The following is a 14,347-nucleotide window of genomic DNA, read 5'->3' as shown; positions in this document are numbered from 1 at the left end:
TTTGTTTCTATTTAAATAACTAGGAAAGTAAAACATATGAGGACCTTAATGTGAAATTACTTAGAGAGGCAAAGATTTGGGCAAAAGATGACTCCTCATCACTGGTATAGTCCCTTGGTGCTTACTTAACCTTTCTGTCCTTGTGTTTTCTGCAACCTTATGGGTATCAGAGATATTTATGCCTTTGCCCATTTTCCTGAGCAGATGATGGGCCATTAGAGATCTATCTCATATGTCACTCACCATAAAGCCTCACTCAATTGACCATAACACTTTGCAGACCCTAAGCTTTCAGGGAAATTTGCTAAGGCATTAAGGATTTTTTCATCCTTCGATGGTTCTGGTAAGCTACGGTTACACAGTTAAAGAATTTTATGTTCTATTTTCTGTCCTGCCCCAGGAAATCCAGAGATTTAGTAGAAATGGAGTCAGAACCTCTAACCTGTCTATAGCCCAACAAATAATTAAATCCGTGGTTTCCCAACTAGTCTGCACCTTGGAACAGTGTGAGGAACTCTAAAAGTACTGCTGCCTATGACCCATTCTGAAAGATGGGGGTTTAACTGCTCTGGCGTCTGGGGATTTAAATTTGTAGGCTTTGGAATTTTTTAAAGATCCTCACATGATCTTAATATGCAAACAAGCTTGAGGAACGTTCATTGAAAGACTTCTATGAGATTAATTGAGGGTAGATTTTTACTGGTTTGTGTTTACGTGCATTTTGTGCCAGAAGAAGCCTAAAGTAGCTTTGTAAAGATGATAAGATTTGAAAAGGATGTGTGATTTTTGTGTAAACCTTTAACTAAAGGTAGTATAAATTTTTAAAACCAAAGCAGATTGCTAACATCATCCTAATTTTGAACATCATAATAAAAATGTATACAATGTGATAGTCTGCAATTTTAATTTGTTCTAAGAAAATTAATTTTTGAAGGCAATTTTAAATGAATCTTTTTAATACATTAAAACTTTATATTAAGATAAGGTGAGACTTTTAGAGAATTTCTATTTTTTTATCCATTTGTTAAGCATTTACTTATCTTTCTTTCCTCCCCTTTCTTTTTCTCTCTCTCCCTGTGGACATTCCTGCTTCCAGCAAGGGTTACACTGATGTTGTGAGGATCCCAGAAGGCGCGACTCACATAAAAGTCCGACAGTTCAAAGCCAAAGACCAGGCTAGATTCACTGCCTACTTAGCCCTGAAGAAGAAAAACGGTGAGTACCTTATCAATGGAAAGTACATGATCTCCACTTCGGAAACCATCATTGACATCAATGGTACAGTCATGAACTACAGTGGTTGGAGCCACAGGGATGACTTCTTGCATGGGATGGGCTACTCAGCCACGAAGGAAATTCTAATCGTACAGATTCTTGCAACAGACCCATCTAAAGCCTTAGATGTCCGTTACAGTTTTTTTGTTCCCAAGAAGTCCACTCCAAAATTAAACTCTGTCACTAGCGACAGCAGCAATAAAGTGGGATCGCCCACTCCACAGCTGCAGTGGGTGACGGGTCCTTGGCTCGCCTGTTCTAGAACCTGTGACACGGGTTGGCACACCAGGACGGTGCAGTGCCAGGATGGAAACCGGAAGTTAGCTAAAGGATGTCTTCTCTCTCAGAGGCCTTCTGCATTTAAGCAATGTTTGCTAAAGAAATGTTAGCCTGTGGTTATGGTCTTCTGCAGAGACAACTGGATGATTCATCACTGATACAGTCGTGGTGAACACGAGGTCAACCGAAAGCACGGAAAGTCACACTTCAGGGTCATTGTCAACAGGAGTCCGATTATGGGCAGAATCTACTCTCAGCGACCAAATAAAGATGCTCACTGCTTCATATTACAGTGGTGACCTTGGAATATAGAAAAACTTGGGAGTTATTGAACACCCCCTGGGCCTACAAGAATACAAAAACAATGATGAATGTAGAATCAGGGGACATTTGAAGATGGCAGAGCAGTCTCCCCCTTGTCACCTACCTCTTACAGAATGTCTACAAAGGCATCATAATCATTTTCGTGCATATTATTTACACAGTAGCTTATTTTTACTGTTTGTAAATACATTCTTCCTTGGTATGTCACTTTATATCACTTGGTTCTATTAAATATATATATATATATATATATATATATATATATATATATATTTCTATAAAAAGTGTTTGACCAAAGTAGGTCTGCAGCTGTTTCCACTCCTTCCAGTTTATAGAAAGAGCTGTGGATGTTTTACTGGAAATTAAGAACTTGCTGCTGTTTTAAGAAAGATTTAGTATACGTTCAGACTACAGGAGATAAAATTTTTGTCAAAAACCATTTTGACAGCAAGAATCTTCTGAGAAATTCTGAAAAGAAAAAAGAAGCTCAATGTATCTAGTCATTTAAATACATACAGGGGTCCATTTATTTAAGCCTTTGACTGCCTGTATTTTTTCAGGCAGCCAGCCAAACTAATGCATAATTAGGAGGTAGAAGAAATGTTTGTGTGTGTGTGTATGTTATCGAGTCTAAAAATTAGTTTCCTCCTGTTAGAATTTAAAAAGAAAACACATACATGCTTCACCATATTTTCAAGTTATATTTTCACAACTGCTTTCTCTTTCTATGGTTCCCATCTGATATCTCACAATGTGTAATATACATTCAGAACACACAGCAAAGAATTTTCTGTCACCTTCAACACTGGTATACCTCTTACCAGCGAGCCTTTAAAATGCATTTTGTTTTTGCTTGTTTGTTTTGTTCAAGGGTTCTGTAGGACCTACAATGTTTTGTACTTCTTGTTGACTTGGTAGTTAGCCACATCTAGAAGTGGTTATCATTAATGTGGCTAGTGAAAAAAATGGTTAATATTAATAATACTGTTTCCACACCATAGGCAATAATTCCTTGCATTGTTTTTTTTTTCTTCATCCAAGTATACTTATACTGTACTTAAGATTTTTCCCAATTAGAAAGCATTTGGTTGTACCAGTAAGTGTTTGAGTGATGAAATGTGATGGTCCTTGCAAAGTCTGTTCTTATTTCCATAGCCTGTCTAGGTAGGTTGTGATTTGGAATAGTTAGAAGTGGAAAACTTTTACAGTCATCTGCATAAAAATCTCATAGACAGTAAACTGCATCGCTCTACCCCATAGCTCAGAAAATCTAAGATATTTCATTTCATTTGGTTTTTCTTTGTGAAATATCACAAAGCTAGTTGTTTTTATAAAATTTTATAATAATCATACCAAATGTGCCTATTGTTAAAGATTTGCATATAAGGATATTAGGAAACTATTGTTTGAGTTTCCTTAAGCTCATGAGAGTTTATTTTTATTATAAGATATTTTTAATATAAAAGGATTATGTAATTATGTAACAGTTAACAAAACTGTTAATCATCCTTTGGATTTTCATAGACTGACTTTGCTTTAGACGTGGTCCTTTTTTCTTAATAAATTACCAGTTAGTTAGAAAAAGGAGGCCTATACAAGACTGGTAACCTCCATTTGATGAAGGTACCAGATATCAGGGACAGGGAGCAAAGCTATTCATATCAGTCAGAAAAAAAAATTAAAAATAAAAATCACAGTGACCATTTGACTATGCAGAGAGAACTAAGAGAAGGACCAACTTTACTTTTTCCAGTATTCAGAATAACTTGAATCAAGTACTTAAACTATGACAATTTTTTTTTTATCTTTTGTGGTTATATTGACAGCAACATTAAAAATTAATTGAAGAGCAAACATGATTGTCTCCTACTCTGCTTCTCCATACTGTATTCATAGATTTTTAAATATGATTTACCAATGATTCATTTTTTTCCCCAAATATTAAAGTTTTACTCTTCTCATGGGAGCAATCCTAGAGAGCTTAGACCAAATAAACCACTATTCCATGCTTTTAAGGAGTTTCCTTTAGGGTTTTTTGTTTGGTTAGGTTTGGTTTGGTTTGGTATGAGTATCAATAGACTGACTAAGGAATGTATGTCTAAACTCCTGAGAAAATTTATAGACTGGAAACTGAAATTCAGAGAAATGGAGTGTTTGCTAGACATAGAGAATGATGAGCAAAGGGAAAATCCTCTATAATGAAGATAATTTAGTTCAGTTTCACATTGGGTTATGCCTTTTACCTTTCCATAGTTACATCTTGAATAAAGAGCGTAGGATTCAGGATGCTAGGGGCTACTTCCTAAAAAGAAAAAAAAAAAAAAACTTGTCTAAAAATGCTCAGGTTGGTAAGAATCTAATCTCACTCACAAAACTAAATACTCCAGGTTGTTTCATTAATACTAAGGGAACCCAGAAGAAAATAGCATTTATTTCTCCTGGAACAGAAAAAAGTCAAACGAATCCCTACCTTGTTGTTTAGAGCTTTAAGGACATTGTTTTAATTTATTCAACAAATTCAACTTCTTCTGCCTTCCTGTGGAAACAGTTTTAGCACATTAAGTATGAAGGGATTAATCACAAACAAAAAAAAAGTTGCAGCACTGAAAAAAAAAGTAATTTATTGTTTTTGCAACTGGTATGTGAATTTGTGTGATAAAATTATTTATTCTTATTTAACAAAAATATGTGCAAATTCTTCTATATTTAAGATGTTTTGCTGTTGTCCTACTTTTTAATTTATGCTTCATGTTTGTGTATAAAGTACAGTTTGTGAGTTTACATAATATACGGCACTGGTTTCTTTTGTATTTTTTTTTTTTACAGAAAGCTTTCTGTGTGAAACAGTTGTATATGTATATATTCCTCATGTATTCTTATTGTGATACTATCCCTTTTCTTTCTAAGTAAGTTTTAAATTTAATTTTCCATGGCTAGTAGTGTTCATCACTTGTAGTTATTTTAATAGGTCTTTTGGATTCGATTTAATACTAATTTATCCAAGCTTCAGATAAGAAAAGCATTTATTCAAGCAACTAAGGTCTAAGTTTTAAACTAGGATATATAGGTAGCCTGGAAGCTTCCCATAGAAGCTAAGACACAATTCAAAATCAGGTCCATGAGCTTCACTGATGAACTTGGACAAGGAGCTGTTGATACATCACAGCCTCCGAGTGATATCAATGATAATAAAACCAAATAATGTCTTTTGCTGCTCTAGAAACCCTCCTTAAAATTAATATCATTCAGTCTCTAGTATCTTTAAGATTCTATAGATGAGAGTAAACAATGTGGATTTAAATGATTCAAATGTTTGTAGTCATAACTGTTTCGCCAAGTGTGGGATCTCCAATGACACAATATGACTTTTTACTACTACAAATTAATCTCTTGGAGGGATAATAGGACTTGGGACAAGCAGGGACACCTCTGAGCACACCAGCTTGCTCCTGACTATGATTTCACAGTCTGGTCATAGCAATAAGGCAAAGCACCTTTGGATACACAATTGGCTAGATCAATCTCTGGTTCTGATGTTTCTCCCCTTTACTCCTTCCTCATTGGACAAGGTCATTGTAATGGTTTAGGTGAGGACAGCAGCCAGAGTCAAAGAAGTTCAGGACTTGTGCTATAACTTAGAGCTCACTGTTTGTAAAATAAGATTGAATTTAATAATGGCTGGATTTTGCTAATAGTTTATGGCTGAGTATGAAATCTCATTGGTATGATTGGTGACTATTAATAATCTATTAGTAGTTAAACTTGAATCCATAAAAACACCTTATATATTTTTTTAACATTTCAAAGGTACAAAGTAAATGAATGACCTTGAAGACAGAAATGGCCATCCAAAGCTATAATAGAACCAAGTACAGGGTCAAGGTGATCTATCATATAGACACACAGAAAAGGAATTTACATGTTTTCTCTATTATTTTTCTCATTTGTCAACAACATGTAGTTTTAGGTTGTCAAACAGGTAGATCAACTTAGCTCAATAGCCCACTGAAAAACACAATCTTTCTAATAACTCCCTGTTAGCATGAACTACAGAAATGACTGCTCAATTTATAACACAAGAAACACATCAGTCTATACCACATAATTTTGTGTTATATTCAGTTAATGTATGAGAACACCAACCCATGAAACACCAACCCATGCATTAGTGAGCCAGAAAATGAGAATATACGTAGTGTTTAGATCAGAAAAGCATTCAACCTGGCAAATATTTTTCCGGTGCCATTGTATCATACTTTTTAATGCAGATTTTGTAGAAAAGGTAAAGGAATATGTTGTTAGAAAACGCTGGTTTTAAAATGGAGTAGGACTGAAACATACACATTCATTAACCCTGTTAGTTGCACCCTCTTAAAATTCTAGCACTAAGAGTAAGTTTGCTGTCTGTGGTCCTTATCTCATAGCTGCACCAGCTGATCCATGTGTACTGCCATAGGTCAAATGAAAATAAAAAAAATAATGGCCCATCATCCTATAAGGCACTGCCACATCAGAGTGACCCAAGTCTAACACTGTGAGGAAAACTGTGATTTATAAATAAAACAGGGCATTTTTTCTTTTACTTTTCCTTTGGCACATCCAATGACCAATTGTAATCTTTATCAAGGTGCTAACATTTTCAGTGACAAACTGCCAAATGTGGTATTTCTGAGTTACTATTTTATCCTACATGATTTTTCAATTTGCAAGAAAGAACTCTAAGCAGTTGGTCAAGCTTGGGCACAACTTGATACTCAAAGTTTGGGAAATTGTATTTAATGGTCATTCAGATTGGCAGTGTTTAGTGACATAAGCTATATGTACATTGAGGATGCTTAATGTGATGTCCAAACTTGAAGAGCATCAGGTTGGTGTAGCCCACTTTTAAATGTCATGTTCCATCACATACTAAGCCATCAGCATTCCTTTCAAACAAACTTGTTTGTTTCTTATACACAAAGGAACTTCTGTGTATATTTAGCTGGACTTTAAGCTTTGCAATATTTTATGTTCATACATACACTTGGCTACTATATCTCCACCTTTTCTGTAACAATTCACAACATATGAAAAACACTCACCCCATGCTGAGTATATCTAGGATAGAATATCATACTGTGTGTGACTTTGTGAAACTAGACTTTGGATTAAGGAAGTCTCTGGATGGTATTTTTGCATCACACACTCCGGCATGACATAAATGTAGGAGTCGACAAATACTGCTTACATTTTAGTATGACACATTGATCAGAGCAAATCATGCACTTGCTTTGTAAATAGACTGCAGATAACTAAACAGATTGTGGGAATATGTTCGATTTGATGTAGGCAGTGGCACGAATATTTGATTTCTATATTAGAGTCTGTGAATCAAGTGAGGTAATAAACAAAAATAGGTAGAACTGAGATTCTTAAATCTTGAAAGATGCTTTCAAGGTAGAGTAAAATATTGAAGATTTACATGCTGTATACAAGCAGTAAAATGTAAGCTGCTTTTTACACTCAATTTTCCAGAAGTGTTGGCATTTTTCAGTAAATATAATGCTGTTGGAAAGCCAAAAACAATCTTGGAAAACTAAGACGGGTCTTGTTTCAAATGTCTCTTCAGCTTTGGCAAATTTCAAATCTGAAATGACTATTGAAAACATTACTGTGTCCTGTAGCCTGCATTCCACAACAGCTCTGTTATTCAGGTAAACCACTTGAACTGAGACTTTTGAGACCTATACTGTAATATTTTTCATTAAGGAACAATATCTTATTTTGTAAAGCATTTCCCCTATGTGTGACTTTAAACTGTAAAATTAAACATTGGCTTTGTGGTTTCACTGGGCATAATAAATGTAAATTGTAAACTAGGTTAAAGTATGTACTGCATATAATATGTTTTGGAGGTGGAAACTATTGTCCATTTATTTTTAATTTTCTCATAACAGCAATAGGACCAAGTCAGGTCTTAATGAAGCCCTAGGTTCTCTATAATTTCTATTGTCCCTCATTCACATTGGCACAGACAATTAATACTTTCTCTCTCTTAAAATACAATGAGCTATATTGCTTCAAGTTCTTCTTACCAACTACCACCCGCTAAGTCTGTCTAGTGTCAAACTTCTGGTGTTAAAATAGAAGCAGCAAGCAACATAATCTACCTGCTTCATCCTTTCTTTTCTAAAAATGAACATATTCTAGATATAAAATTAAAGAGCCAAAATAATAATGCATGCATGGAAGTTCAAAAAGAATTGATATCCACTAGCAAAAGCCTATTTATTAATATTTGGTATCAAATTTATAGTATTAGGATTCCAAAGGACGTGAATTCCTTCTAAACCTGAAATCATTACTATTAGTGTATATTGCAAACATTGAATTTCTCTCTCTTATCAAATAGTATTTCAGAATTGTACATTAAATTTTATTCTTGGTAGGATGTATACTTTTGAAAGAAATAATTTAAAATGCTTAAACATTTAAAAGCATGGTATATAATAATTCGGTTAAGGTTGGTTGAACATCTCTTTGGGTCAGGCCCTGGGTGAAGACGTCACAAACTTTCTCCCAGGTGTTTCTCTCCATGACCCCTATGACATTGGTCTTAAGATCCCAATATTGCAGATGGCTCTCACATCATCGTAACTGTCAATGGTCATCTAGGTGTCACCAAGTGCCAGGCACTGTCATAATCACTTTAGATATTTATTATCAATTATTGGTTTTTCATAACACTAGGAGTCTTAAATCCATATGGACCGAGAGTCTGAGGGAGAGATTGCAGGGTGGATGGAAGAATGTGTGAGATTGGGGAAATGAGGGGAAGTATTTAGATGCCCTAATGTGTGGGCCCTTGAGTAAAAGCAAGAGTGGCCCTAAAATTCCAATTAAAATGGCATGGAAACTGGAGAATCAGGCAAGCAGTGAGAGTACAGACAAGAGCTTAGAGTGTACAAAGAACTATTGTTTAAGGAGAGAGAATTTGATGTAACAAACTAGTAAAATGGCTGGAAGGGGGAAAAAAAAAAACTTTGGTATTTAATCTTACAAACTCCTTCACAGCTAATAATGAGCTGGTTCAGGCAAGGTCGAAGGTGTAAAAATGGTCCTGGGGGTAGTTTTTAGATTAGGAGTAAAATGAACAAAGATGGTTCTAAATAGAGCAACAGATGTTTGAAAAGTCCAAACCATCTTTAATTCCTAGATTCTGTGGGATTTTTCTTAATATATTATTGTTGTATCTGTTCAATTAAACATGTTTTCCCATGGAATGAAAGATATTTATGTCTTAATGTAGACACAAGCAAAGGAGCATAGCTCTGTTTTTCCCAATTTTCCTCCATATCCATCTCATAGGTAAAGAGATTCAAATTCCAGAATGATTCACCAACTGGGGCAGTTCCCAGGGATGGAGAAAGATAGTAAGCAGTCCCAGAACCTCACTCTGACTTGAATTTCATTAACTTTGCCATTATATTGATTTCTGTTTTTTTCTTCTATATGCCCATAGCACTTTGCCTACCTATTTCTGCTTTCATTGGAGTTTGCCTTGGAGTTTCAGACCTTTTGTTGTTGTTATTTATTACTAAAAGCATCTAGATCTTGGAAAGCAGGAAAGTATATTCTTAATCATTTGTAGTAGACTCATCCCAAAAACAGTGACTGAACTAGTTGTAGGTGAAAATAATTTTTCATCTACAAAATTGTTGGGGACCACTAACCTATTCATCTTCCAAATAAGTCTGGTACCTACAAGACATTGTAAAGAATTTATCCATAGTGTTCCTTTAGTCTTGAGCCTTTTTACTATCTCTTTCCTATTCAAAGATGTTTTTTCTTGTTCCATGGATTTTTTTTTTTCGGTACACCTATGTTCATAGCAGCATTATTCATAAGAGCCAAAAGGTGAAAGCAACCCGAAAGTCCATTGACAGGTAAATGGATAAACAAAATATGATACATACATACAATGGAGCATTATTCAGCCTTTTAAAAAAGGGAAATTCTGACACATGCTACAAAGTAGATGAACATTGAGGACATCATGTTAAGCAAAATAAGCCAATCACAGAAGGGCAAATACTGTATCATTCCACTTATATGAGACAGGAATTGAATTAATGGTGGTTACCAGGGGCTGTTGGGAGGGAGGAATGGGGAGTCCTTGAATGGGTACAGTTTCAGTTTTGCAATGAAGATAATGGTGGGGATGATTACACAACAATGAAACTACTTAATGCTACTGAACTGCACACTTTAAAATGGTTAAAATGGTAATTTTATGTTATTTTTACCAAAGTTAAAAAAAAAAAAAAAACACTCACAGCCTAGTCTGGGGTGGGCACACATGAAGGAGCCTACATTTTCACCAGAAGTGGTTTATCAGAGTAATGTCCTGCAAGAGCCCTGAAAGGATGAGGGAGGCCCTGAGGAACTTACATGTATTTTGTACCTATATTTGGGGGGAGGGGACAGACTGGAAATGGGACAAGGGGCTTCATCCATTCCTTGGTTTTCTTCCCGATTCAGATAGAAAATGTCTCAAAGACTCACTGGGGTACCTGTGGGAACACTGGTAGTGTATTTGGTGAGAACCTAGAAAGGGTAGATTTTTTTTTTAATTTAACTGTTATAAGCCAGCAAGTAGGTAGGACGGTGACACATGAAGGGGCAGGGCAGGGAGGACATCTAGGAGCAGTGGCTGGTACAGCACCTCGGGATTTGCAAGAACACACAGCTTCCATGAGGTTTCGGAATCCTGCCAATCACAATTCATTCTACTTTGGTTAAAAAACGATCATTCAGCTTGATGCAGCCTCTTCATCAGATTTGACTTCGACCTACTTGTGACTCTTTCCAAAAATCAACTGTGCCCTCAGATAAGAACTTTTACAATACTGAGAATATTCCAAAGAATAACTGCACCACCCCCCGGAAGCTTTTAAACAGAGAGCCACTGAAGTGTAATCCCATAGGGGAGCAAAGGGGGGATCCCTGGTCCACCAAGACGTGCAAGCCTGGAATGTCAGGGGTATCCCGGAAAGAAACACGCATAAAATGGAGCTGCACGGGAGGGGCACAACCCTTTGTGCCCGTCCTGGGATCCTTGGATCTTAGTTATGTTGTTTTAGGCAGTTTGAATATGGGAGCTCATTTAGAGCTGGATATTATCAAACAGAAGATACAAAAGACACAAGAGCTTATTGGGTGGAACCCTGAAGAAGTGGCCAGAACTGTGACCACTGTGGGTATGTCAGACAGAATACTAGTGCACAGGAACAAGAAGTAGATATCCCTTCCCTCGAGATGATGCTAAGAGCTGCTTCTGAGATCCTCCATTCTGACCACCTAAGTCCAAACCACCAGCATGTTCCACCCTGAATGCTAACAAATGCTTCCTGATGGTGCTTCCTGCTTCCTTCAGCAGCCAGACTGATCATGCAAAACCATAAGTCAGATCATTTAACTCCTTGGATGAAAATTCGCCAATACCTTCCTACCTTACTCAAAGTAAAAACCAGTGTCCTTTCCATGGCCTTTAAAGCCCCCAAAACTCTGGTTCCTGCCTCCCCTCTGACTTCCTTTCCTATTTTCCTCACCCTGGTCCAGCTGCTTTACCTCCCATCTGATTCGCTCAGTACTGAGCAGGAACCCTGACCAGAACTCTTTGCATAGAACATTTTTGCCCTTATATACACTTACTTCTAATCTTCCCTCAAGTCTCTACTTAAATGTTGTCTCTCAGAGAAGCCATCCCTGACTACCCTACATCAAAGAGGACCATCCCTCCTTCATTTTTCCTCATGGCACTTATCACTTGAAATTTTATTATATACTCATTTGTATATGTCTGATTATCTATCTATACAAATGCACATACTTTAAGGACATAGTCTTTGTTTTTTCCACTACCTTATCATCAGCTTCTCAGAAGGTACCTGGCATATAATAAGTACTCAATAAGTACTTGTGGAATGAAGGAAGGAAGGAAGGAATGGATAGCAATCCAGGCAGATAATCATCATTAAGGGTTCAGAAAATGATCAAAGTTGCCTTAGCAAGTGGGGAAAAAACATGGTAATGGAAATATTTTAAACAGGTAACACTGACATTATAGATGAAAGGCAAGCCAGGGTTAGGCCAGGGAAGTAGGGGAGCCAGGGTAGATGGGTGGTAGCAAGAACTCAGCTTCTTGGTTCCAAGACAGATCTTTAGTTCCTGGGATGGAATATTGAAAAGACAGAATTCTAAAGATTTCCCTCCATAATTCCTATCCCTTGATTATTCAGTCTAACACTAATCCAGGTACTGCTCTAAAACTATTTTGCAGATGGAATTAATGTTACTAACCCCCCTAACTTAAAATAGGAAGATTATCCTGAGTTAACTGGGGGTCTTCAAGTAATCATTTAAACTCTTAAAAGGAGAAAAGAAAGGCAGAAGGTGAAGCCAGAGAAATTCCAAGCACAAGAAGGATTCCATGCACCATGGCTGACTCTGAAGATGGAGAAAGGGAGCCAGAAGCCAAGGAATGTAGACAGTGTCTAGAAGCTGCGAATGACCCCTGGCTGACAGCCAGCAAGGAAACAGGGACCTCAGTTCTACAACGGCAAGACACTGGATTCTGGTTACAGTATGAAGGAGCCTGGAATCAGAGTCATCCTCAGAGCCTCCAGAAAGGGATGCAGCTCTGTTGACACCTTGATTCCAATCTGGTTATACCCAAAGCAGAGACCCAACAGAGCCACGCTGAGCCTACACATCTAGATAACTGTGAGATAATAAATTAGTGTTATTTTAGGCTGCCAAATATCTGGCAACTTGACACGGCACTTACAGAAAATGAAAACAAGGAAAGATCCCAATCTAGAGTGGAGTATTAGAAAGTCTACCAGCTTAGATCCTTAATCAGAATGAACAAGGTTAAGAACCAGTCCTTGGGACTACATTATGAAAAAGGGGAACACAAGAAAAGCACAGAATCCAACCTGCTAGAACGGGCACAAAGGCTTGAGGTCAGACCCTCATCTAAACTAAATTTGATATGGAGTCACTTGGGCTGCTGGACAGTGATCCATATATACACCCTGACTCAAGGACAGGATTAGCTAAAAGCTTGTTGGGAAATGAGAATCTGTAGCCACAGTGATGAGAACAAACAAAAGCAGGTTAAAAACAGGAACAAAAGTGATAGGAGTTCATGGAGTAAAGAAATCTATTGCCTGGAAAAATGTTTTCCAAAATGCAGCTAAGAAATCTTTTGTTGGCAATAAATAAATAAAGGTTTTGATCAAATAAGTTAAAATTTTAATAAGGATGTTCTGATTTTGTATTGCTATTAACAAACCATCCCCAAATTTTGTGGTTTAAGGCAACAGTTTTTTGAACCTCATGATCTTGTGACTCAGGGCTCATTTGGGAGATACACCTCAACTGGGGTCATGTGATGAGATTCATCTGGTAGCTGGACTGGACTGGAGGGTCCGAGATAGGTTCACTCACATGCCTGGTATCTTGGCAAGGACAATGAGAAGGTCAGGCTCAGCTCGGACCCTCCTTTTTTTGTAGTCTCAGGCCTTTCCCCATGGTCTTTTCAGCAGGTTGTTGTCAGTCTCCTTACAAGGTGGCTCAGGGGTCCAAGAGTAGGCGTTTACAGAGAACCAAGTGGAATCTACAAGGTTTCTTAAGGCAAAGACTTTGAAGTCCCAGAACATTCTTTTTTAACACAACTAATTAAAAATTTCACAATGCATGATTCAGCAACATTCATAGATCCTTCCTTGATTCATCCAAAGTTGAAAGATTATACGATATGCTGTTCTTTGTAGTTATCAACATTTTAAAGTTAATTCTTCTGTGCAACCATGTCATTTCTACACACAAATATGTGGAAGTTTTCATTTCAGAAACAACAATGTTTAGAATTACAAAGGCATAATAGTTAACAATTAAGTGGAAATCATTACCCTTTATATTCATTTGAGTACAAAATCAGCGAGTTACAGACAATAAGTCACACAGTCTTGTAATTAACTTGGTGTGTCAGCCTTAACTCTGGGAAATCTTTCTGGTTGGTTGGGGAAGATGAATTTATTTTTATTGTTTTGTTTTTTTTTGTTCCGCTTTGTTTTTGTTATTGCTGTTTTCCCACTCTGCTTGCTTTTCCCTGAAAAAACATTTCAATGTGTCTAAAAAGTTGTCATTGTGTAGACCACGAGTGTCTGACTTAAGGAGGTCTCAAATTTAATATTTCAAAGAAAGTTTTGGATATCAGTTGTACATGTGGGATTAAATAAGTAATAAATAAATCTTTAGTTTCTAAAATATATTAAGCCGGATGTATACAACAGAATAATAAATTGTTCAATCATCTACAGGTCATTTCATAAGGAAGTAAAATCCTTCTAATTAGGAGGATGAAGACTTAGGAAATGTGCTGTTTAGGAAATGTGTATAACACCTTAATTTGGCTCTATTT

At 36.7% G+C, this 14,347-nt stretch overlaps 1 protein-coding gene across 1 annotated transcript in view; it reads left to right on the top strand.

Moving 5' to 3' along the window:
• The window catches only part of ADAMTS5 (ADAM metallopeptidase with thrombospondin type 1 motif 5), a gene marked incomplete at its 3' end in the record, with an annotated part of 43,834 nt that extends 42,170 nt beyond the window's left edge, over positions 1-1,664 (top strand). Inside the window, exon 8 of the mRNA XM_079705588.1 lies at positions 1,097-1,664. Within this exon, the coding sequence (XP_079561714.1) occupies positions 1,097-1,664 (568 nt within the window). The remainder of the gene's footprint in view (positions 1-1,096) is intronic.
• Positions 1,665-14,347: the final 12,683 nt, after the last annotated feature.

Source organism: Hyperoodon ampullatus (assembly GCF_949752795.1).
Source record: "Hyperoodon ampullatus genome assembly, chromosome: 5".
Taxonomy (NCBI): domain Eukaryota; kingdom Metazoa; phylum Chordata; class Mammalia; order Artiodactyla; family Ziphiidae; genus Hyperoodon; species Hyperoodon ampullatus.
The sequence above is the reverse complement of the archived record's forward strand: the minus strand, read 5'-3'. Positions and strand labels throughout refer to the sequence as shown.